The 23,697-nt window shown below is 41.2% G+C and overlaps 1 protein-coding gene across 2 annotated transcripts in view; it reads left to right on the top strand.

Annotated features, from left to right (window-relative positions):
- Window positions 1–23,697, top strand: part of CPNE3 (copine 3) — a 68,520-nt gene extending 44,823 nt beyond the window's left edge. For both annotated transcript variants that reach the window (XM_084618125.1, XM_084618126.1), the window contains exons 9-16: window positions 5,234–5,320; window positions 6,743–6,802; window positions 7,855–7,988; window positions 9,869–9,923; window positions 10,022–10,073; window positions 10,954–11,087; window positions 14,718–14,954; window positions 18,843–23,697. In XM_084618125.1, coding sequence (XP_084474251.1) covers window positions 5,234–5,320; window positions 6,743–6,802; window positions 7,855–7,988; window positions 9,869–9,923; window positions 10,022–10,073; window positions 10,954–11,087; window positions 14,718–14,954; window positions 18,843–18,953 — 870 coding nt within the window. In that variant the 3' untranslated portion in view covers window positions 18,954–23,697. The remainder of the gene's footprint in view (window positions 1–5,233; window positions 5,321–6,742; window positions 6,803–7,854; window positions 7,989–9,868; window positions 9,924–10,021; window positions 10,074–10,953; window positions 11,088–14,717; window positions 14,955–18,842) is intronic.

Below are 23,697 nucleotides of genomic sequence, written 5' to 3'. Positions count from 1 at the left end.
CAGGCTTTAATATTTTGTTCTTTTTTTGTAACGGCTTGTGTCTGAAAATCCAAGTTGTTGGGCCAAAGTAATTTCACCAATCCATAATCATCAAGATGCAGAATACACTATAAATTTCACTGCTGTTAAAAGGCCAAAGCCTGAACTTATTGTGTCAGATTTTACTTTATCCTTAATTTTCAGGTTTGGTTGTTGCTCACTTGAGTAAGTAATTGAATAAATCTCAACGAAGACTTTAAGATTTTAGCTACTAGTGCACAGAAATCAACCTAGGATTTTCATTTGTTTGGGTCTTTATTTCCTTTCTTAAAAAAAAAACTCAGAAACCACACTGTCCCATATATTTTGCTATGAAACGTTAACAGTGCTGTAAACCTTGTAACATGGTAGATTGCATCCTCATAAATTTCATTGAAGGCCACTCAGCAGCCTTAGCTTAGAATCTCTTTATTTTTATTGACTTGTGTCATAAATATAAAGGGAAGGGTAACAACCTTCTTGTATACAGTACTATAAAATCCCTCCTGGCCAGAGGCACAAAATCCTTTTACCTGTAAAGGGTTAAGAAGCTCAGGTAACCTGGCTGGCACCTGACCAAAAGGACCACTAAAGGGATAAGATACTTTCAAATCTGGTGCGGGGGGGGAGGTTTTGGTCGGTCTGTTCTGGGTGCTTGCCGGACACAGATCAAGGAAGCAAGCAATCCAACTCCTTTAGAATTAGTAAGTACTAGCAAGGGAAAGTTTAGAAGATCTTATTATATACACACGAAGCATGAAAAAAATACCTCCTCCCACCCCACTCTCCTGCTGGTAATAGCTTATCTAAAGTGATCACTCTCCTTACAATAAGAAAAGGAGTACTTGTGGCACCTTAGAGACTAACCAATTTACATCTAACCAAGTTACATCTGATGAAGTGAGCTGTAGCTCACGAAAGCTTATGCTCTAATAAATTGGTTAGTCTCTAAGGTGCCACAAGTACTCCTTTTCTTTTTGCGAATACAGACTAACACGGCTGTTACTCTGAAACCTCTCCTTACAATGTGTATGATAATCAAGGTGGGCCATTTCCAGCACAAATCCAGGGTTTAACAAGAACGTCTAGGGGGCGGGGGTAGGAAAAAACAAGGGGAAATAGGCTACCTTGCATAATGACTAAGCCACTCCCAGTCTCTATTCAAGCCTCAGTTAATTGTATCCAATTTGCAAATGAATTCCAATTCAGCAGTTTCTCGCTGAAGTCTGGATCTGAAGTTTTTTTGTTGTAAAATAGCGACCTTCATGTCTGTGATTGCGTGACCAGAGAGATTGAAGTGTTCTCCGACTGGTTTATGAATGTTATAATTCTTGACATCTGATTTGTGTCCATTTACTCTTTTACGTAGAGACTGTCCAGTTTGACCAATGTACATGGCAGAGGGGCATTGCTGGCACATGATGGCATATATCACATTGGTGGATGTGCAGGTGAACGAGTCTCTGATAGTGTGGCTGATGTTATTAGGCCCTGTGATGGTGTCCCCTGAATAGATATGTGGGCACAGTTGGCAACGGGCTTTGTTGCAAGGATAAGTTCCTGGGTTAGTGGTTCTGTTGTGTGGTATGTGGTTGTTGGTGAGTATTTGCTTCAGGTTGGGGGGCTGTCTGTAAGCAAGGACTGGCCTGTCTCCCAAGATTTGTGAGTGTGTTGGGTCATCCTTCAGGATAGGTTGTAGATCCTTAATAATGTGTTGGAGGGGTTTTAATTGGGGGTTGAAGGTGACGGCTAGTGGCGTTGTTATTTTCTTTGTTAGGCCTGTCCTGTAGTAGGTGACTTCTGGGAACTCTTCTGGCTATTGCCAGCAGGAGAGTGAGTTTGTGTGTGTGTGTGTGTGTGTGTGTGTGTGTGTGTGTGTGTGAGAACCTAGATTTGTGCTGGAAATGGCCCAACTTGATTATCATACACATTGTAAGGAGAGTGATCGCTTTAGATAAGCTATTACCAGCAGGAGAGTGGGGTTGGAGGAGGTATTTTTTTCATGCTTTGTGTGTATATAATAAGATCTTCTACACTTTCCACAGTATGCATCCGATGAAGTGAGCTGTAGCTCACGAAAGCTTATGCTAAAATAAATTGGTTAGTCTCTAAGGTGCCACAAGTACTCCTTTTCTTTTTGCGAATACAGACTAACACGGCTGTTACTCTGAAACCTCTGTGTTTTTGAATCTGATTGTCCTGTAAGATTATCTTCCATTCTGATTTTACAGAGGTGCTGCTTTTACCTTTTTTCTTTATAATAAAGTTCTGTTTCTTTTAGAATCTGATTGGATTTTTTTTTTAGTGTCCTAAAAAACCCCAAGGTTGGTCTGTGCTCATCTTGTTTATTCTCAAGCCTCCTCAGGAAAGGGGGTGTGGGGTTTGTGGGGGTATTAGCGGGGAGTAGGAACTCCAAGTGGTCCTTTCCCTGAGTTTGTCTAAATCACTTGGTTGTGGCAGCGTTACCCAGTCCAAGGTACAAGGGAGAATTTGTGCCTTGGGGAGTTTTTAACCTAAGCTGGTAGAAATAAACTTAGGGGGTCTCTCATGCAGGTCCCGATGTCTGTACCCTAGAGTTCAGCGTGGGGAGGGAACCCTGACACTTGTGTCCCAAGCAATATTCTACCATATTTTTCATTAATTGCACATAACTTGAAAAATAGTTCAGTGATCAGGTACACTGCATACAGGTTTGGAACCTAAAAGCATCCTAAAGTATTGTATGTAAACTGAATTCTTCAAAGCTACTAATTATAAATATTTAACTTTTTAAATGTGTTTATATTTTCTAATCACTGCTCCTGCCATGTTGCGCTCTCAGTGGTTGTTTCTGAAGACTGTCCTCTGCTCAGTTTCAGGAAATCTAACACTTCCTTTTACAGCACTGGTAAATAATTTCAGCAAGTGACTGCTCATATGTAATCTGCTTCTAGAGATTTCTAGTGCTTTTTCTCATGTTGCTAGATTCTCGGAAGTAGGCTGGCATTTATTCAGCTTTTCACCACAAGCAAAGTGGTGTGCATCTTGCTGTAGTAATTAAATTACACAAACACCTGAAGGGCAAGGATGAAACCGTTTAGTCCACTCCTCTTTCTGTTTCGTAAGTTAATTATTTAAATAAAATATGGTACCATTTTACTGAACCAATTATTGCATTAGGGCCAAAACTGAAAAAAACTGAAGCATACTTCTGTGTGGTTTAAAAAAAAAAAAAAAAACTTGCACGCACACACCCTATAAGACCCTAATCCTGTAAGATAGTGAGCTCCCTTTGTGCCACTGAAGCATGCTGTATGATCGATTTGATGTGAATCAAAATGCTGCATCCTAATCTGTCCTCTGATAACCTGGGCTGGGATCTTCTGCTTTAAAAAAAAAAAAAAAAGTGTGAAGTTAAGATGTAATCTGCGTATGCTTCTTTTGAAAATGCTTCAAGAAGGCTCTTTCTTACATGTATTTTCTTGACCACACATTGGCTGTATCCAGTCAAAGAAAGCCATCTGCGTGTCAGAATGAGACTGGCTGAAAATTAAAGCTATAAGGCAACACAGAGGAAATATAGAGCTCAAGAAATCTCTTGCTTAAAAAGAACTGGGATCCAATCCTGCAAAACTTTACTTATTGGCTCCACTAGGACCATGCCTGACATGAAGCATTTCCTGTGTGAATAAAGCTGGGCGATCGGCCCTGTAAGGTAGAATTTAGTAAGAAGCCAATTCTCATCTTAGTTGCGCCCATGTTAATCCTGGAATGACTTCAATGAACTCATTGTGTTTACTTGATCTTAACACCAGTGTAACTGAAAAGAATCTGGTGTTAAATAAGATGCAGACTGTGTTCCACAAAATAAGAAAAGGCTGAGAGAATTCTCTGGCTAGAGCCTACTTGATTGGGATTGTGAGGGGAGGACATGCTAATGAAAATTATAAGATTTAACAAAAATCCACATGGTGGTTGGAGTTAATACATTTTCATAGAAGGCTTCTTTTTAATTTCAAGACAGAGTTAAATATGGAAAATTTAATCAGGAAACTACCTGGCTGTTTAGATTAGCCTCTGTGATAAAGTACCACAATTTGTTTCAGTTCTAATTATGTCTTACCATTATGTTCTATCCATGCTGTAAACCAACAACAAACAGGAAAGAATCTAATAGAATATTGCAATACTGTATTTAATGTCTTGTTGCATTACAGGAACTGTTTGCAGATTGTTACCCTCAACATGTCTCCACTAATTCCAGTGGGAGGAATGTTTTTCAGGCAAGCGCTTGATACGTGCCTGATCCTGAATGGTACTGAGCCCCCCATTTTCTCACTGTAGAAGCTAAGGGCGCTTAGCACTTTGAAGGATTTAGAGCTCAAGTGTTTCCTGACTGACTTGAGAATGTACAAGAGGCTTCTTTTTGCTAAGCTTGTTTTTACTCAATGAATTGTTGGATTTAACCTCACTGGTTGAATTAAAAAATTGTCCTGTGGCTTAGGAAAAAATGGAGTCCCAAACCACTTAAGAAATCCGTTTGAATGCTTAGAACGTATGGCAGAAACACCTGACTCGGTGTTTTCTAGGGACAAGTAAAGGATGAGGACTAGCTGGCGGAAATCCAATTCCATAAAATGGAAGTGGTGTTGGGAAGATGGACGCATCAGTGAGCCACTTTATAGGAGGGCGTGTGCTCCTGCCATTTGTTACTGGAGCTTGCAGTCTTGGGTTACTGTTGAATCCTTAGCTGCTTTTGAGCAACCCTATAGCAGAAGAAAACTGGGTGGCTTTTTAATTTGTTTGGCAGGGAGGATGCAACCATTCTTCTCAGATGCAGATCTTGCTACCATGTCTTACGACTCTCTCACCTTCAAAATAGCTGCAATGTGCTTTCCTTGGAGCTATGGCTTAATCCAGCCTAGTACCTGAAGATGATCCAGAACTTTGGAATTCACTCCCTACCTATGATGATCCCCAAGAGCTGCACAAAGCCTTTCTCTTCTGAAGCTTTTAGGGAGGGAAGGTACAAAGAGGGAAGGTACAAATACTTGTGTGTGGCCTGTAGGGCTTTTGTTTTTCTTGTTCTGAGGAGGATGGGTTTGAAAGTGCAGTCACTGGCTGTAAAACAAAAGCAATGTAAAGCAAAGGTGCTTAAAGCTCTGAATAAGTACTACTTAAATGTATTGCATAAATTGTACTGATTGTAGTCTTGTTGTTGTTTCCATTCCCTTAGGCTGAATTTGAATGCATCAATGAGAAGAAGAGACAAAAGAAGAAAAGCTACAAAAATTCTGGTGTCGTGAGTGTGAAACACTGTGAGGTCGGTACTCAAGGATTTTATTTTTAAACTCAATTGATTTTTCTTTATTTATAAATGTCCAGGTACAGCATCTCTGATCTAACATGCCTCAACTACCCCAAGTGTAAGTAACAGTAAAATGTATGAAAAATGCAGAAAGATTTGAGTCTAGAAGATGATAGTATAGATACAGAATGCTTTGAATGTTGTAGAAGCATTACCGTGACAAAGTAAAACATTGTTGCTTCACATAGAATCAGAATACAATTAATGACAGGTTTCAGAGTAACAGCCGTGTTAGTCTGTATTCGCAAAAAGAAAAGGAGTACTTGTGGCACCTTAGAGACTAACCAATTTATTTGAGCATGAGCTTTCGTGAGCTACAGCTCACTTCATCGGATGCATACCGTGGAAACTGCAGCAGACTTTATATACACACAGAGAATATGAAACAATACCTCCTCCCACCCCACTGTCCTGCTGGTAATAGCTTATCTAAAGTGATCATCAAGTTGGGCCATTTCCAGCACAAATCCAGGTTCTCTCACCCTGAAAACCTGGATTTGTGCTGGAAATGGCCCAACTTGATGATCACTTTAGATAAGCTATTACCAGCAGGACAGTGGGGTGGGAGGAGGTATTGTTTCATATTCTCTGTGTGTATATAAAGTCTGCTGCAGTTTCCACGGTATGCATCCGATGAAGTGAGCTGTAGCTCACGAAAGCTCATGCTCAAATAAATTGGTTAGTCTCTAAGGTGCCACAAGTACTCCTTTTCTTTTTGCGAATACAATTAATATTACTCCTGCATTTTCTATAGAGCGTTTATGACTTAGTCTTCTATACAGGAGATTGCAAGCAAGTGAAAGTTACTGTTTCATACAAGGTCTTTTGGTTTAGAAATAGTTGTCTAAATATCAAACCCCCATAACCTTATTCTCAGTAGGATGATCTTACCACTTAAAGTAAAGGAATTCCTCATCTAATATCCTCTTGAGTGGGAAGTGGGGGTGTTCAGGTCCTAAATAATAAAACAGCCTTCTGAAATTCTATTTGCATGTATCATGGAATGACCAGGGAAGTGGTGGTTTGCATTGTCTTAAACACAAAAAAGCACTAAACTTCCTAGCAATTAATTAATAGGTACCATAGTGTCAATTTCCTTACTAGCTGAACACTGGCTAATGTAAGAAATATTTATCTGATATGAATTTTCTCCATGTACCCAGATCCTGTTTAAATATAATTATAAGGGGCCCAGTACTGGCACACACAGTGCATAGTACCTTATTCGTTGTGTACTCCCAGTGAAATCTAGAGGCACTACTTATGGAGTAAAGGTACTGTTTTACATCAGTACGGGAAGCAAAACTTGGCCTTAAGGAAATTAAGAAATTGCTTCTGTCTTTTGGGTTTTGCTGAAACCAGTGTGTTTCCTTTTAGATTATAGTGGAATGTACGTTCCTTGATTACATCATGGGAGGATGTCAGCTGAATTTCACTGTAAGTAAATTATGTGTACATAATTGCTTTGTTTTTCAGAGTAAGCTGTAATGTGTTATGGATTCTCTTAATCTCATGTTTGTTTTTTGTAGCAGATGACTCATAAGCCCATATTTCCAGAGGCCCTCTGGCCTGTTTTGTCAACTGTTACCTGGAAAGTTCTGGAATATGATAGACTGCTAGCATCAGACATGAGTTCTGAATATTCAGATGTACCCAGTCAGAGCTGGATATAACTGTATGGGCAGAGACCAAAGGAGTTTACAGTTCCCTGTTGCTTGGGTTTGTCTTACACCATCTTATCACAAGTGTAGTTCAGATCAGCTTAACGGCTGTCAAGCAATCTGGGAATGTCTGTAGTTCTGTTCACTCCTAACACATCCATTACACCTGGGGGTGGTCATGTAGAGCTTGTTATGGTAGGTTTACACCTGGCAAGGATTTTCTCATGCCAGAATAATCTCAACTGCCTATATAGGATGGCTTCAAGGCCCTTATGCACAGCCTGAGCAACATGCATAGGCCTTAGCATGGGATCAGACCCTGAAATGGTTTAATTCACAATACTGGTACAACACAGGCAGTAGCAATGTAAGTTTTCTCCACTCTGGCAGTGTACCTCAGCCCTCACCCAGAGTAGATCAATGTCTCTGGCTGGTCTGTCAGCAAGGGTATCTGTTAATTTTTAACTGTTGTGGTATTCTTTGAGTAGCTTCCACTTGGAAGCAGGCTGAGACTATAGACTCATTTCACAACCATGGAGAATATTGTGAATGCTTTTGTTTAAGACCTATATGAGCCAGCAGCTGATAGACAGAAAGCCAACCAGTCCCCATGGTGAACCACAGCTTCATGATGTTTGAGTAGGGTACATTCCTTAAACAGGGTTCTGATGTTCAATAAAATGGTGTAAATATGGCAGCTGACAGATGATTACATGTACCAGTATGTGATGTAGATAGTTCTTCCTGTTTTTGTCAGTTTAATTTTGCCTGCAATTGGGAACCCAGTTTTCCATCACTGCTAACGGATACAAATGCTACATTTGACAGGTGGGGATAGATTTTACAGGCTCCAATGGGGACCCTCGTTCACCAGACTCTCTACATTACATCAGCCCTAATGGGGTTAACGAATACCTGACAGCCATTTGGTCTGTAGGAATGGTCGTTCAGGACTATGATGCGTAAGTTTTAACTTATCTCATTTTCAAATGCATGTTGTAGAACCGGGGCATGTCAGTATTGCAGATGTCCATAAACAGCTCATAATAAAAGCTGTAGAGCTGAATGTACTGAAAGTACGAGAACATGCATAAAAATCCTTTCACATTTTCCCTTCCATTTTATCCTCTCCTCTTTGAATGAGCTCTCGCCCTTTGCTGGGAGAGGCTAGGGAGAAAGGGTACAGTCTGTTTTGGCTTGTGTGTAACTACATTCCACTTGACTCTGCATAAGGTGGTCCAGGCATACTACAAATGGTCGTACCCAAGTGACATTTTCTCTAAATGGATGGAGGTGCAAATCTGTCAATTTAGCTATCTGATATTCCTTGGCAGAGCCAGAGGGTGGCAGCACAGAGATTATATCTGCTTAAATACGAACAATGTGTTCAGGATACAGGACATGGATATGAAGACAGTCTGCTCTCCATGGAGCTTACAGTCTGGGATGCAGTTGAGAGGTCCCATTGGGAGAACCAGAGAACAAGTGTAGGGGCTTATGGTTTGTTTTTAATTTTGAATCTCTTTTCTAACATGACGTGGAGGATTTTCATGAGTACAGTTTGTGGGCATCATGGAAAGTCAGTATTTATTAATAATAGAAGGAATTTGAATGATGAGAGAGGGGGGCCTGGGACTTGGAGATGTGTCCAATAGTATATCCTTGTTGATCTAGGGTGATATTCCTTTGAGAGGGCCCAGAATTCACAAACCTCAGTACGATCCGTTTCTCAGTCAGTATTTTACCCTTGGGGGCATTCTGCGCCAAAAAAAAAATTCTGCACACAATATTTTAAAATTCTGCAACCCAACCCTGACACCGTGCAAGGACTGGGCCTGCCCCAGAAACACCCCAGGACCCTGCTCTGCCATGCCAGATGCACCAGTTGTGGGCAGGCAGGCTCAGCCCAGCAGGATCCAAGTGTGGAGGGGCTTAGTGTGGGTGATCCTAGAGTGGGCTGAGAGAATTCTGTGGGAGCAATCTGGGGGTGGATGGCTCAGTGGCGGATCCGGGTGTGGGAGGGATCTGGATGCACAGGGGCTTGTTGGGGAGGTTATGGGTGCAGCGATAATGGGACTCTGCAGGGGGGTCCAGGTGGGGCTCAGCGGGGGGGTCTGGATGTGTGGGGGATAGAGCTCGGTAGGGGGGTCTGGGTGTGTGGGGTCAGTGGGGGGGGGGTCCAGATGCTGGAGGAGTGGGCCCCACTGGGGTGGGTGGGTGGATGCAGTACAGGGGAAGAGGAAGTCCCATCGTCCCCAACCCAACCGGGACTAGCAGCCCAGCCAGTCGGGGCTTTCCCAGTCCTGCCCCCTCCCCACAGCGATTTACCTCTCTGACCGCTTCCCTGGCACCCAAAACACACTGCGGGGGACAGTGGTGTGACTGCTCTTATGGCTTTCCTTTGCTTCCCTGTCAGAAAGTCGTTTTTCTGCAGGGAAGCAAATCTGTGGGGGACAAGAGTTCTCCATATGTGCAGTGGCGCAGAATTCCCCCAAGAGTAATATCTCCAAACTCGATGGTCTGCATGGTAGTAAATAGCTGCTACGGTTTTCATGGCTCAAATTATCTCATGACAAATGCTAAACAAAAACCAGCAGAGCATTTGCAACCTAACACATTTTCATAGCAAAAATTTTAAATGTTAATTCCCTAGGTGCCCTGCTGACTTGGACAGAAAGAAATTCTCTCTGCCTACCTGATTTGGCCTTTACACAGGGGAAATTTCCTGTTGATTTCTAATAAACAGCTTTATGATTATGACTAGGATTAGCTAAATTGTTTTGAATTGTGAACAGTCTAAAGGGAAACAACTACTTCATTTTCTCTTAAATTGCGTTTTCAGAGATAAAATGTTTCCAGCCTTTGGATTTGGTGCACAGATTCCTCCTTCCTTTCAGGTAACCAAATGTGTAAATTTGCTACGTAGGCAATCTAAAACAACTTACTCAAGGACATGTGCATGTCTAAAACCTGAACATCTTTTGTGTATTGACAGGTATCTCATGAGTTTCCATTAAACTTTAACCCATCAAATCCATTCTGCACTGGTAAGTCTTAGAAACTATCACAAGAGTCTTAAAGAATCAAATATCTGGAAAGTCTTGTTTCTACTAGGTACCACTTAACTGCCTCATGGTACTGTGTTTAATCTGGCACCATTAATACAACAACAGTTAAGGTTGTGGCAGTAGATGTTAATTTGTATAGAAAAGTCTCTGATTAGAAGAAATGTGTGACCTATTCAGAATATGGACTTCAAAATACTAGAAGAGATGGGAAGGAAGGAGATGCTCTTTGCTAATCAGAGCATCTGCCAGGCTTCTGATTAAGCAGGCTGATTTCGTTAAATAGACAAGGAACTTCAGTTAGTAACCAGGCTAGAATTTCCTGCTATAAATCCTTACCTGTGTGAAGGAGCCTTTGGTTCTTTTTCTTTTTTGAACTTTCACAGCACATCTACCTTGGGGTAGCAGCAGTGTAGGCTTCTTCCATACTGCCATGCCAAGGTACTTCATTGCTGGTGTGGAGGGAACCTCGCTGGCCCTAGGAGTGAGAAGGTGGTTCATTCTCTGACCATTTAGTCTTTTCCTCTCTGCTTAGACTGCTAACAAGGACATGTGTTCTAAACTGAGCAGACCTGTTATAAACTAGGTAGCCAGATTTCAGGATAGTGATATTTGGCCACTTAGACAACCTTCTTAACCTTGACATAAAGTCAAGATTAGCTTTTGTGGAAGGCTATGGCCTGATAAAAGGCCTCTGTTCACCTAAAGCATACAACTTCCTTTATCATTATCTTAATTTTAAATAACTTTGTACTACTCTAGATGTCTGGCACCTATGGAGGTGTCAGGACAGTTGAGTGCCTCAGAACAGCAATGCAACATTAACATGAAATATTAAGACTTAACCATTTGTTTTCTTAAGGAATCCAAGGTGTTATTGATGCATACCGGGCCTGCCTTCCTCAAGTAAAATTATATGGGCCAACCAATTTTTCTCCAATAATAAACCATGTGGCTACATTAGCTGGTGCAGCTGCACAGCAACAGACAGCATCAGTAAGTACTTTATCTTAGTGTAGACATTCCCCTCCTTCTTTCTTCTTTCTTTCGATGCTATACGCTATTCATTTCCCCTCTGTGTGCTTGGAAGCGTACCAACCTTATTTGTTATCCACTTATCCTGTGAAGTTGCATTTGTTATCATTAGGCTTTATGGATGCCAGAGCTTCCTCACAGATTGTACATAACAAGAATCTTTCATCCAGATGAAGCTTATTTTCTGATAGGAATGTCAATTTAAAAAAAAGTACTTGGCATTTTGTAGCACTTTTCATCCAAAACATTCAGAGCACTTCACAAACATTAAGGATCTAGTTCTGCCCTGGAATACACACACATTTTAGGGCAGCATTTATCCTCAAGTTGAGTGGCAAGCGTAATCCTCATTTCTCAGAGGGTAAACTGAGACACACGTTACTTAACATGACCAAGACAGGATTGCACAAGAGTCATGTAAGACTAAAACTGTCTGGCTGTGGTTTGGCTGTTGCAAACAGCAACACGCTTATCTCTTTGTCCCTTGTTATGACCTGCAGTCCAAAGCAGCAAGTAACACACAGAATGAACTCTGTGGAACCTTCTAAACCAGTGGCTCTCAACCTTTCCAGACTACTGTACCCCTTTCAGGACTCTGATACGTCTTGCTTACCCCCCAATTTCACCTCACTTAAAAACTACTTGCTTACAAAATCAGACCTAAAAATACAAATGTGTCAGAGCACGTTACTGAAAAGTTGCTTGCTTTCTCATTTTTTTTAAAACCATAGAATTCTAAAATAAATTAATTGGAATATAAATATTGTACTTGCATTTCAGTATATAGCATATAGACCAGTATAAACAAGTCATTGTATGAAATTTTAGTTTGTACTGACTTCGCTAGTGCTTTTTATGTAGCCTGTTGTAAAATTAAGCAAATATCTAGATGAGTTGATGACCCCCTTGAAGACCTCTGCATACTCAGGTGTAGGCATATCTCTGTTTAAGAACCACTGCTCTAAACTTTTCCACTTTGTTCCCAGAGCTCAGACAGGAGCACTGCTATGAGTTAGCTGGAAACTGGAAAAGAACTATCAGTATTAATATGCAAATGACATATGACTAACCATAACACTTTACTTTGGACATAGAGTTGCCAATTCTGGTTGGATGTATTCCTGGAGGTTTCGTCACATGACATAATATTTAATTAAAGTTTAATCTTTAATTCCTGGAGATTCCCGGAGAGTCCTGGGAGGGTTGGCAACCCTATAAATTGGACCTCTTGTAATAGTAATAGGCCCCATTGTGTTGGGCATTTTTCTGTCTTAGAAAAGACACTGTCTCTGCTCTGAAGTGCTTCCAATCTAATGAGACAAACAAACGGAATATTTGAGGATGTGGATACAACATATAGGCAAAAGAGCATGTTGAAGAATTGGCCCAGCTTTGTTAGTTACACGTATTGTAGAAATGTTTGGTTTGTGTTTTCTTTTTAATTGAGGTTAGAAGGATTAGGAAAAGGGTTGGAGAAGAGGAATGAGCACAGCTTATCAACTGTCCAGTCATGATCAATAGGCTGGGTTCTGTAGACATCATGGCAGATGTGGAGAAAGTAGAGCTGGAGGGAGCTATAGAGGAGGAAGGACAAAGTGGTGGGGAACAAGTAGTTGTGTGAAGAGGGAGAAAAAGAGCAAAGAGACAAAGTAGAGAAGAGATATGGAGGGAACCAAGGGGGAGCTATTGGAGAGCATGGCTTGGTAAAAACAATCAGAAAATTAATTATAGTTTAAGTCCAGGCTTCCTGAAGTTCCTAAAAGAAACCAGATGAAAGTGAGAAAATGGAAGTTTAGCAAAATATGCAGGTCTCAGTTTAGTTGTGGTGGTTTGTCCTTGGAACTGAATCCCTGCCCAGAGCAAGCAGGGTGGTGAGATGGTGGCAACCCACCAAAAAGAGACTCTGAAACTTGAATGGAGTTTACTTGTAACAATGGAGATGTGATCCTTCCATTTAAGGTTCATCAAACAACGTAATACAGAAACCGGACCTAATCCAGGTTTTATAAACTATTGATGGTAGCAATAGTAAATACAGATTCTAAAAGCACAGTGAAGAGGCTGTTACTTATTTGCATGCTGTTACCAAGAATATTCTTCAGCTCACAACTGTTTCATAACTGACGCAATATTGGATATCTGGGGACAAAGAGAGAATTGGGTATCCTTGCTACCTATGTACCTGCAACACTTTCTGAAAGCCTTTCCCTGCTAATAGCCTCCATACTTGTGAATGTGAGCCAACAAACTTGTAAACCTCTACTGGAACTCCGTACTCAGGGTTTTTCTACTGAAGAACACTAATTTTGCTTATTACAAATATCTGTGTTTGTCACTGAACAGCCAAACAGATTTGAAGTCAAGACCTGGTTTATCTGTTATAGATATGTACTGTAAGCTATTGGCTCCTATTTGAAATTTAGCTAATTTACTAAAACATCAAAGGCAGATTGCAGCTTCTGCCAGTTAATCCTAGAAAACAGCTGGCATGCAGGTATAGTAAAGAAAATTTTACGTAGGAATTTGAAGCAACAGAGGGAGTATATGTATTTAAAAAAGAATCCACCTCTTTTCTAATAATCCAACCCAGTATCTCGTGTAGTGTTTTTTTTCTTTAGAAATCTGAAACTTCCTTGAAGTGTAGAACTGGTGCTAGATAAACTGTTCATATTAGACACTTACGTTAGAAGAACTCCTCCTTTCAACTGCTGACTGGCTGTGATGGTATGATATTAAGGCCTGGTCTGCACCTAAACCTAGGTTGACCCAGCTGCATTACTTGAGGCTGTGAAAAATTTTACATCCTGTGCAACGTAGTTAGGTCACCCTCATCCCCAATTATAGATGCAGCTACAGAGGAATTCTGTCAATTTAGCTACTGCCTTTCGAGTAGTAACAAGAAAAACCCCTTCCATTGCTGTAGTAAGTGTTTTACACTACAGTGCTACAGCAGTGTAACTGCAGCAGAGCTGTTATAGCATTTGTTGCCCTAAAAAATCAGGCATACTGTCTGTTTTTTCAGCACTCAGGACAAAGACCCTCCGTTTTGGTCAGTGTTTTGCAAACTCCTTGCTACAGTACATACAGGAGGGTTTCTTTCTTTTTTTTTTTCTTGGCACTCTGGCTTATGTGCTGGGGCTTCTGTGGCTGTGTTGAGCAAGGTTTTATATTTACATTTTTCAAAGACATTACTTCAAATAGATCATAAAGGAAAATATTCAGTTAAACTTGCTTTCAGCTCCTGCCCAAAACCCAACAAAATCTGTGTCCTATGTTTGAATGACATTGTACTTGAGATCTGAGGATAGCTTTTCAACTTGGCTGCTTTAGATTGCTGCCAGTTGGACATAAGGGCCTTGTAGGCTTTGCAGTGAATATGTGTTTTGCTTCTTGGGGAGGGAGAGTTAAGGTTGGGTTTTATTGGACCAGGCAGAAGAGACTTGGATCAAATGTAGATTCTTGATTGCAAAGAATAAGCCTCTCATATTGAAAAGTTACCATTCTATGCCCTGTAAACCTGTAGCATGCATGTATGCAATATTATCTCTTCTGCTGTTCCCAATTGTAACAAAGTACATATTGGTTTGACAGCAATATTTTGTGCTCCTCATCATAACGGATGGTGTGATAACAGACCTTGATGCAACCAGAGCCGCCATAGTTAATGCCGCAAAGCTTCCCATGTCCATTATCATTGTTGGCGTTGGAGGAGCTGATTTCAGTGCCATGGAGTTTCTTGATGGTGACAATGGAAGTCTCAGGTCCCCAACTGGAGAGCCAGCTATCAGAGACATTGTCCAGTTTGTGCCATTTAGGCAGTTCCAAAATGTAAGTATCATTCCTTACTGAATACATACCAGCGAAGTACACTAGATTTCATAGCATGTAAATACTAGTGGCTCTACTTCCACTGTGGAGTTTATACATGGAATGGCCCTGGAATGAAGTCTAAAGCCTCTTGAAAACACTCTCTGTTACCGGTGAGGTATGGCTTTCATATCAGGGGCTAAGAAGAGATGAAAGCCTACCAGCTCATCTGTGGAACTCCCAGTAAATCATTTCTATCGAAAAAGGTGACCTGTTCCTGGTTTAAGAATCAATCAATCTCTCTCTCTTTTTTTTTTCACCAGTCTTTTCAGGACATGTCATTTATATAGCTACTTCAGAACTGATATGCAGTTCAGCATAATCAAACCAATGCTGGTGTCCTATCGGAGGAGAAAATGAGCAATGATTTTGACTTCACCTAAGATTATTTCCATTTTAGTCAGTGTAGTTGCCTGGCTGTAAATCTGGATTAAGATTAGAATTAATCTCTGTGTGCATGCATTATATCATTTTGATAAATAAATCTTAGTGTGTGAAGGTGAGGGAGTCATTTTCTGATATATAGGTGCCCTTGCTGAGGTAGTTTTATTAAAGCAAATAAAACCCTCTTTACAGAGATGCAAACAAAATGGTGGGGAAGCTCTATTTAGTGTACAACCCAACAGATGGAATCCAGCATATAAATACTGTTGACATTGGGTCATATAGCCTTCTTAAATGTCATGGCCTTGCAAAGATGTATACAAATAAATAATCTGGGGAAAGTAAAACTGACAGATAAAACAGCTTAGCTTCCAAGGTGCTCCCTTCCTAGTTCTTGTTTTTGTACATTTTATGCTCTGTTCTATCTCCCTGGCCCCTCATGGTAAAAAGCTCATATTAAAATAATGCACCAGTTTTCCTTGATTGCCACTATTTGTTCAGGCATTTTGATGTGGGGGAAGGGAGTAATCTGCAACGATTACTTAAAGTGCCATCCTTAGTTGGAGACTAAAAAGTGTGTTAAACTTTGGCAAGGAACACTCTAACAGCAGGATTTTCAGGAGTATAAAAAAGCTAAAAAGCAAAAATGAGGTGGTAGCTGCTAAGGCTAAAGCCCTGGAAGGGTTAGATGCCTGTCTTGAAATGAAGAAGAGTGAGAGAGAGAAATATATAGACTGGAAAAGACCAGTGATAAGAGAACTGAAGACATTGATGAGATCAAAGTAATTGAAGATGAAAGTGGAAATACGTTAACCAATGAGACCAGATTACGGAATGGTAGCATAATTACTGTTTAAAGGCTTATGATTTGAAGAGCATCCAAGAGAACCATGCCATATGATAAAACCAAACCGGGTTCTGGTGGTACCAGTCCAAGAAGAAGTTGTAGAATCACTGAGCAACATAAAAAATAAGAGAGCTCTCAGTCCTGATGGCATACCAGGAGAAATATGGAAGTACCTGGGGCAGGTAGGCATGAGTATATTGATACAATTGTTTAATTTCATTATGAGGACTCAGCTATGTCTGGAGAAAGCACATTGGTACCAACATTTAAGGAAAAAGGAGACATACAAGACTCTGGTAACTGCAGCGTTAAACTCATGAGCCATGCCATGAAGGTCTGGGAGACTGTTATTCATAAGAGACTGAAGAGAAATAAAAGGCAGTGACAGTTAGTTTGGATTCATGCCAGGCAAGTTAACAATGCTATATTTATATTTTTCCACGAGCAATCTTAATGCAGAGAAAAGAGGAGAAACCCTTTACGTAGTGTTCATTGATCTTGAGAAGGCTTATGATCACCTTCCAAAAGAAGTCATCTAGTGGTGTATGAGAATGAAACAGATACGTGAATACCATATCAGACTCCTCTAGGACATGTACAAGGGTGCTGTTACCGCAGTCAGAAGGCCAGTCGAAGAAACTGAACAATTTCTAATAAGTCAAAGTTCACCAAGGCCTTTTGTTCACAATGCACTTTAAGAAAACATCCAAAGAGTAGTGTGTGCTTTGTGCAGGTTATGTAATGCTCCTAGGGCAGAGCAAAAATGAAGCAGACAAATATTTAGAGTGATGCATACAGTAACTCCTCACTTAACATTGTAGTTACGTTCCTGAAAAATGCGACTTTATGTGAAATAATAAGCAAATCCAATTTCCCCACAAGAATTAATGTAAATGGGGGGTTAGGTTCCAGGGAAACTTTTTTTCACCACACAAAAGACACTATATACATATAAAGTGTAAGTTTTAAACAAACAGTTTAATATTGTACACAGGAAGTTCCCGGGAGCAGCTCCGAGGCAGAGGGCAGGGCAGTGAGGGGAGGCACAGCTGAACTGCTGCTGGGCAGCTGGTGAGCCACATACCTTACAGGGAATTTAGGGAGCTGATTGTCGGGGGGTGGGGAGGACTGCCAGCCCCCCGGTTCTAATCCCCACAAGGAGGGGCTGCTCTTCCAGAGAATCCTGCAAGCAGTGGGCAAAGCAGGCAGCTGCCAAACGACATTAGGGAGCATTGCGCAACTTTAAACAAGCATGTTCCCTAATTGATCAGCAATGAAACAACTTTAACTGGGACGACTTTATGCGAGGAGTTACTGTACTTGAAAGAAATTACATGAAAATGAGCAGAAATAAAACAGTATATGGTCTGTAGATTCGATGATAGTCTCGTCATCTTCCTGAAACATAAGTCTTGAGGACCAGCCAATACCAAAGGTATAGAAGTTCAACTTAGGCGAGATAGTACAGAATAATGGTAAACTCCATGACTAACTTATAAACAGAACAGGAAAGGCGTGGACTAAATGAAAAGCAAGTGGAGTGGCCTGCAATAAGAGGATGCCTATTAACTTGAAAAGCAAGATCTACAAGACAGTAATTAGCCCTACTCTTTTGTATGGCTGTGAATGCTGGGCACTGAGAAAGACAGGAGAATGTCTTGAATGGAAATGAAAATGTTCAGATGTATGGAATTACAAGGTTGGACCATATTCAGAATGAGCAAATTATGGGATATGAGAAGGTGGTACCAGTTATACAAAAGCTGAAGGAATCCAGGCTTAAATGGTTTGGGCATGTGAAAAGAAGACTGGAAGAATATCTAGGAAATGGTGCGTTAAACTTGGAAGTAGAGGGTGAGAGAAGCATGTAGAAGACCCAAACTAGATGGCTGGATGTTATATGAAAGTATTTGATTAGCTGTAGAGTTTCCAAGGAACTGCTTGTAGACCGACTGGAACGGGAAATAAGGACTCAAAAAGCCAACCCTGTATATATCAGACTGAGTCTAGAAGAAGAAAGTTGTAGATTAATTTGCCAGTTAGTGCAGTGCCGTCATGATTACTCAGGTATAGAACTGATGTGCTTAAATCTGTTTTTCAGTTACACAAACTTTCCTTTTTCTAGTATCACAGGTTTGATCTTGAAATACAAACTAACTATACTTTGAAGGAATTGCATGTAGAACAAGCAATGCATTTACTGCAGATGAGGGTTGGGATAATAGGATGTGGATGAAAACTCACTTAACCAACCTCAGGTGCTTAACTTCTGTCACTTTAACCTTGCATAGCAGAGATTTTATTGACATGGCTAAAAATTTCCTCAGTGTATTTTATCCTGGTGGATCCCAAAAGACTTTGTAAACTGCATATGCCACACAGAGGCAGCCTCCACTGCAGAGGAGGGAGGCATTCAGCTGCTTTGCAGCATTTTGCTTAGTAGTAAGAGTGGAAAGGTAAAGGTGGGCAGGGAAGCTTTTTTCCAAGGGCACTGTAGCAAATTCCTGAGAGAAATGCTGTAGATTCTGTTTGGACAAATTAACGGATGGCACCTAAACTTTTAAGGTCTCCTCTGACCAATGGTTAAGACTGAAGTTTGATGTTCTTTTTTTAATAAGGCTCCCAAAGAAGCCCTGGCTCAGTGTGTCCTGGCAGAAGTGCCTCAGCAAGTGGTAAACTACTTCAGCACATACAAACTGCAGCCTCCCAAGAATCCTGCCGCAAAGTGAGAGAGCACTGAGTGGGACAGGCGAGTGAGGCTAATCCAGTTGGGATTCCTGCAACTCCCGCATGTCAATGGACTTGTGTCTTGATATTTTTTTTTTTTTTTTGCGTACATTGATTCAGACCTGTTAATGTCTGTTTGCTTTTGCATGGAAACATGTACTTTGCCAGGCTTTTTTTACTTGAGACAAAGATGTACCCTGTTTAATACTCATGTTGATTATGATAAAGGCCCCACCTGGGCAAATTTGGTAGAAAATAACATTTCAAGTAAGCTGAATATGAAAATCATGAACCGACTGTGCCAAGTTGTTGGGTGTGGTGCTGCTGCTTTGTGCTGCAGGGCCGGTGTAATAAGGTCATCAAGCTGGCTGAACTGCTCCAGGGAGAATCACCCCAGTGTGCCATGGTCTTCAGTATTGTAGAGCTGATGTAGCAGGGAGTGTCTACAGAGAGGGGTATGTGGCTGGGCTATGTACTTGCGCTTCTAGCCTGGGCTACTTTTCAGGACCCTGTGACTGTTTCAGGCTGGCATATGTTACAGCAGCCATAACGCAGGGTTCAGCACCAGAGTTGGAGCAGTGCAAAAGCAGAGCTTTAAAGACACCTTTGCACACCATCTCCTGACTTATGCCTTTAGTTCCTCTTGGCCAGACCTGGGAATCTGGGCCATCATCTCTCAATATTAATAAAAGGGATGAAACAGTAAACACAGACTGCATAATGTGGAGCATTAAGTAACTGTACAGATGCAGCCAACTGCTTTTAATCAAGGTAGCCATCTAAATGATCTAAAAAAAACTCTGTTGGCCTTCAGTGCAGATGCTGTAAAGAGTTTTAAGATTTATATGACAATATACTATGCTGGAAAACTGCAAATGCAAATCACTTTATGTAAAGCTATCACATGTGACTATTAATTGACCTTGGTGGTAACTAGTACAAATTCCATTGCTAAAGAGGAAAACAAAACTTTTCACTCTTGAATTTTTAAGTTGCTTTATATATTTTTTGTAATTATATCTTCTCATATGGAGAGAGCTTTTGAAAGGACTACAGTGTGTACCATTTTAACCTGTTTTGTACAGGTCTTGAAATGCCCCCTAGTTGGCTTTAAAGTGAGTGATCTTTTATTTTCCTGGTAGTACTCTCTCAGCTACTTTGTATTAGTGGTGACCTGCAATTAATTTTTTAAAAATTTGCTTTGTGCCTTTTTTGTTTGCTCATGGTATACTTAAAAGTCTGAAAAAATCCTAGAAAAAAACTTCTCTGCTTGCTTTTTTTTAAAATCTTTACATCATGGATATCAAGCCTGGTCTTCCTTGGTTTTACTGGAGGACTACTGAGAGGTCTCTGATTAATATTGTGACCTCTCATCTTAGTAGAAGGGGTGGGAATTTGAATTGTTAATATCCTCCCATTCTTTTCAAGAATCAATTAGGCATTGGTGTTAACAAACACTGAGTTTTTAAACTGACTATAAATCTTGACTCACACTTACTCTTCTTTTAGTGTTTTGTCTCTTGTGATGTGTTAATTTGATTAGTTCTCCAACTGCAATAGGGTAGAGAACTAGAATTTCTAAGGTCAGACTCTAGAAGGGGAACTTTTTTTTTTTTAAACAAAACCCTTTCAGGCCTGTAGGTACAACTCAGACAGAGTCAAAAAAGGCACAAGGATCTTTCCTTTGCAGATCATCTTTATGGATATTGTTCTGCAGCTACTCAAGTGCATCACTCCCATTGACTTCCATAGGAGTCCTATGTGCAAGGTCACTGCAGAATCAGACACTGAATTTGGACTTCTCGTTATTTGTGCTTACTGTATTCGCCAATGCAGATCTATCTCTCACACTCAACTATGTGCTCAACTCCTGGCTTGCTGAATCCTGCCGCACTACAGTGTCACACCTAGGCCAGTGCAGCTGCTGATGGGGTCCCCCCCTCCCGCCCCGAAGAATTTTTTTTTTTTAATAATGTACTTTAAGGAAGACTCCTCATCCCAGCATATAATCCTGTTAAGTTTTATTGCTGTTCTTGAATCCTCTCTTTTTTTTTTTTTTTTTGGTTGGATCTTTCTCACTGGCATTTGCTGTGCAGAATTTAAAGAAACTGGAAAATCTGTCTCTCTAGTGCAGGGGTGGGCAAACTTTTTGGCCCAAGGGCCACATCAGGTTTCCGAAATTGTATGGAGGGCTGGTTAGGGGAGGCTGTGGCCTGGCCCCGCCCCTTGTCTGACCCCCCCCCCACCCCCCCGGGACCTCTGCCCCATCCACCCCTTCCTAACCACCTCCGGACCCCCTGCCCCTGACTGCGCCACACACACCCCCGCCACCCCATCCAACCCCTCCTCTCATTCCTGATTGACCCCCGGTGACCCCTGCCCCATCCAACCACCCCTTCTCCCTAACTGCCTCTGGAACCCCTGCCCCTGACTGCCCCCCACCGCTGCATCCAACCCCCTCTCTCCTTCCTGACTGCCCCCCTGGGACCCCTGCCCCCATTAAACCCCTGTTCCCCACCCTCTGACGCCACTCCCCTGCCCCCTTGCCATGCTGCCTGGAGTACCGGTGGCTGGCGGCACTACAGGTGCACCTCCCAGAGCACCAGGACAGGCAGCTGTGCTGCCCAGCTGGAACCAACCATGCCACCGCCCAGCACAGAGCACCAGGTCAGGCCGGGCTCTGCAGCTGTGCTGCCCGGCAAGAGCTCGTAGCCCCGCGACCAGAGCATTGCGGCAGCAGCGCAGTGAGCTGAGCCTGCAGGGGAGGGGGAACAGCAGGGGAGGAGCCAGGGACGAGCCTCCCGGGCCAGGAGCTCAGGGGCTGGGCAGGAGGGTCCTGCGGGCCAGATGTGGCCTGTGGGCCATAGTTTGCCCACCTTTGCTCTAGTGGGCATATCAAACTTTTCAGGCTCTAGCTCTTGCCCTCTTACTTGAACTCTTGTCTTCCCTTCTTTTCCCACATTCCACTTATACCCTGAGTCACTGGCATAGCAACTCCTTCTGATCCTACCTATGTGTATAATACATATGGTAAATAATGCAGAAATGTTTGCCCATTTCCTAAATGTCTTATGAATATTTTAATTCTGTAATTATGCATTTGAAGTAGATTAGATTGGGAAACAATCTGATTGGCTGACAAGGGTTCTGAGTTGTATAATGATGATAAACTGGAACCATATGGGCTGGAATGAATTTCCAAAGCATTACAGTAGCCATTCTATGCACTCAGTAGAATACTCACTTGTAGTAGATTAGTCTACATCTATGCCTTCATTATGTGCTGGAACCTCTAGATTTTCACTACATTCTCTGCCGTATGCTGATACCATCAAAAAATCTGTTTTGTGTTGCTGACTTAGACTATCATGATAGCCCTATGATACTGTTTTATGGGTTGTAGATAGTCAAGTAAAATGTTAGTTAATATGATTGAAGCCATATGACTTGTTTTTGTTTTTCCCCGGGATGTTCCCAAATAGCTCGAATAATTGAAATACTTCATATCAAGTCAAATTCTAACTTTCTATTTTAATCTAATTTGATTTTTTGTTTACAGCTGAAGAATTTAGCTACAGAATCATTCTTTACATCAGAGACGTGCAAGTGTTACTTTATAAGTACAGTACAACCATTAATCGTTGTACCTCAGACCCAAAGAATTAAGTATTGAGAGTAGGGATCCAACGGTGTCACAGCTGCAAATTGATAGCAAACTTATTCACAGCAGTAAACTACTGTAATGCCAAATGTGCCATTTTAAAAAGGGAGAACAAGATGTGGCATTAATTCATTATCTGGAAGAACTGAAACGTGTGCTCATGAATGGGATCCTTTGGTGATCCTCTCCACTGTCTACCAGAATGATTACGAAGTGGATTCTTCTGAACTTCGGTGGTAGTACGCAGTAGCATTTAAGAATGTTACTGGGTACTATTACATATAGGTAACTGATTTTTAGATAACAGCTATCATACCTCTGTTGTATATGGAATACATCCAATAGAACATCTGAACAGTTAAGACTACACATATGCGCTTTCATACCTTCTGTAATAGAGAGCGCATAGTATTTTATTTGGCAAGCCCTCCTGCCCTCTGGCCTCTTCATGCTAGAAAATGTACCCATGACACCGAATTGTCAGACTGTATTTGAAAGAGCTAGGCTGGATTTGCACAAAACCCCAACCTCCCCTTCTCTCAGGACTTCAGTACATATCTCTGTTATGTGTCTTTTTCTCGGTGTTGCAAGACAGCTCAGGAACCAGAGGGTAGCCTAACTTAATTGTCCTTTTTTTTTCCTTTTTTTTCCTTCATATATTTTAAAAAAAAAAAATTCCAAACATAAGTACAGATGGCTGTGTAGAACTGAAGGTGTTAAAGTGAAGTAATGTTCCAAGGGGGGAAATGCATCATCAGTTTTTCTAATTTTAAATGTAACAAATGCCTTAGACTAATGTTAACGAATATAACTATAGCTGTATTTAATTTTCTGCTTTTCAGTAGGAACATGCTTGCAGCTTGCTAGCACCACCTTGTGGTAAACGTTATATATAGCAGTCTTCATAATCAAAGAAGGTAGATACACACTATTAGCAAACAAAGGGGAAAAAGTACATGAATGTGTATGGCAGAGAGAGATCTTTATGACCAGACTTCAAAAAAGGTAATTTCCTTAATATTTGTGATAAAGATAATTAATGGAACAATATGACCGAATTCATTAAAACTGCAAACTTCAATATA

Source organism: Lepidochelys olivacea, assembly GCF_965140295.1.
Source record: "Lepidochelys olivacea isolate rLepOli2 genome assembly, chromosome: 2".
In the NCBI taxonomy this organism is placed as follows: domain Eukaryota; kingdom Metazoa; phylum Chordata; order Testudines; family Cheloniidae; genus Lepidochelys; species Lepidochelys olivacea.
This window is presented reverse-complemented; position numbering and strand designations above follow the sequence as displayed.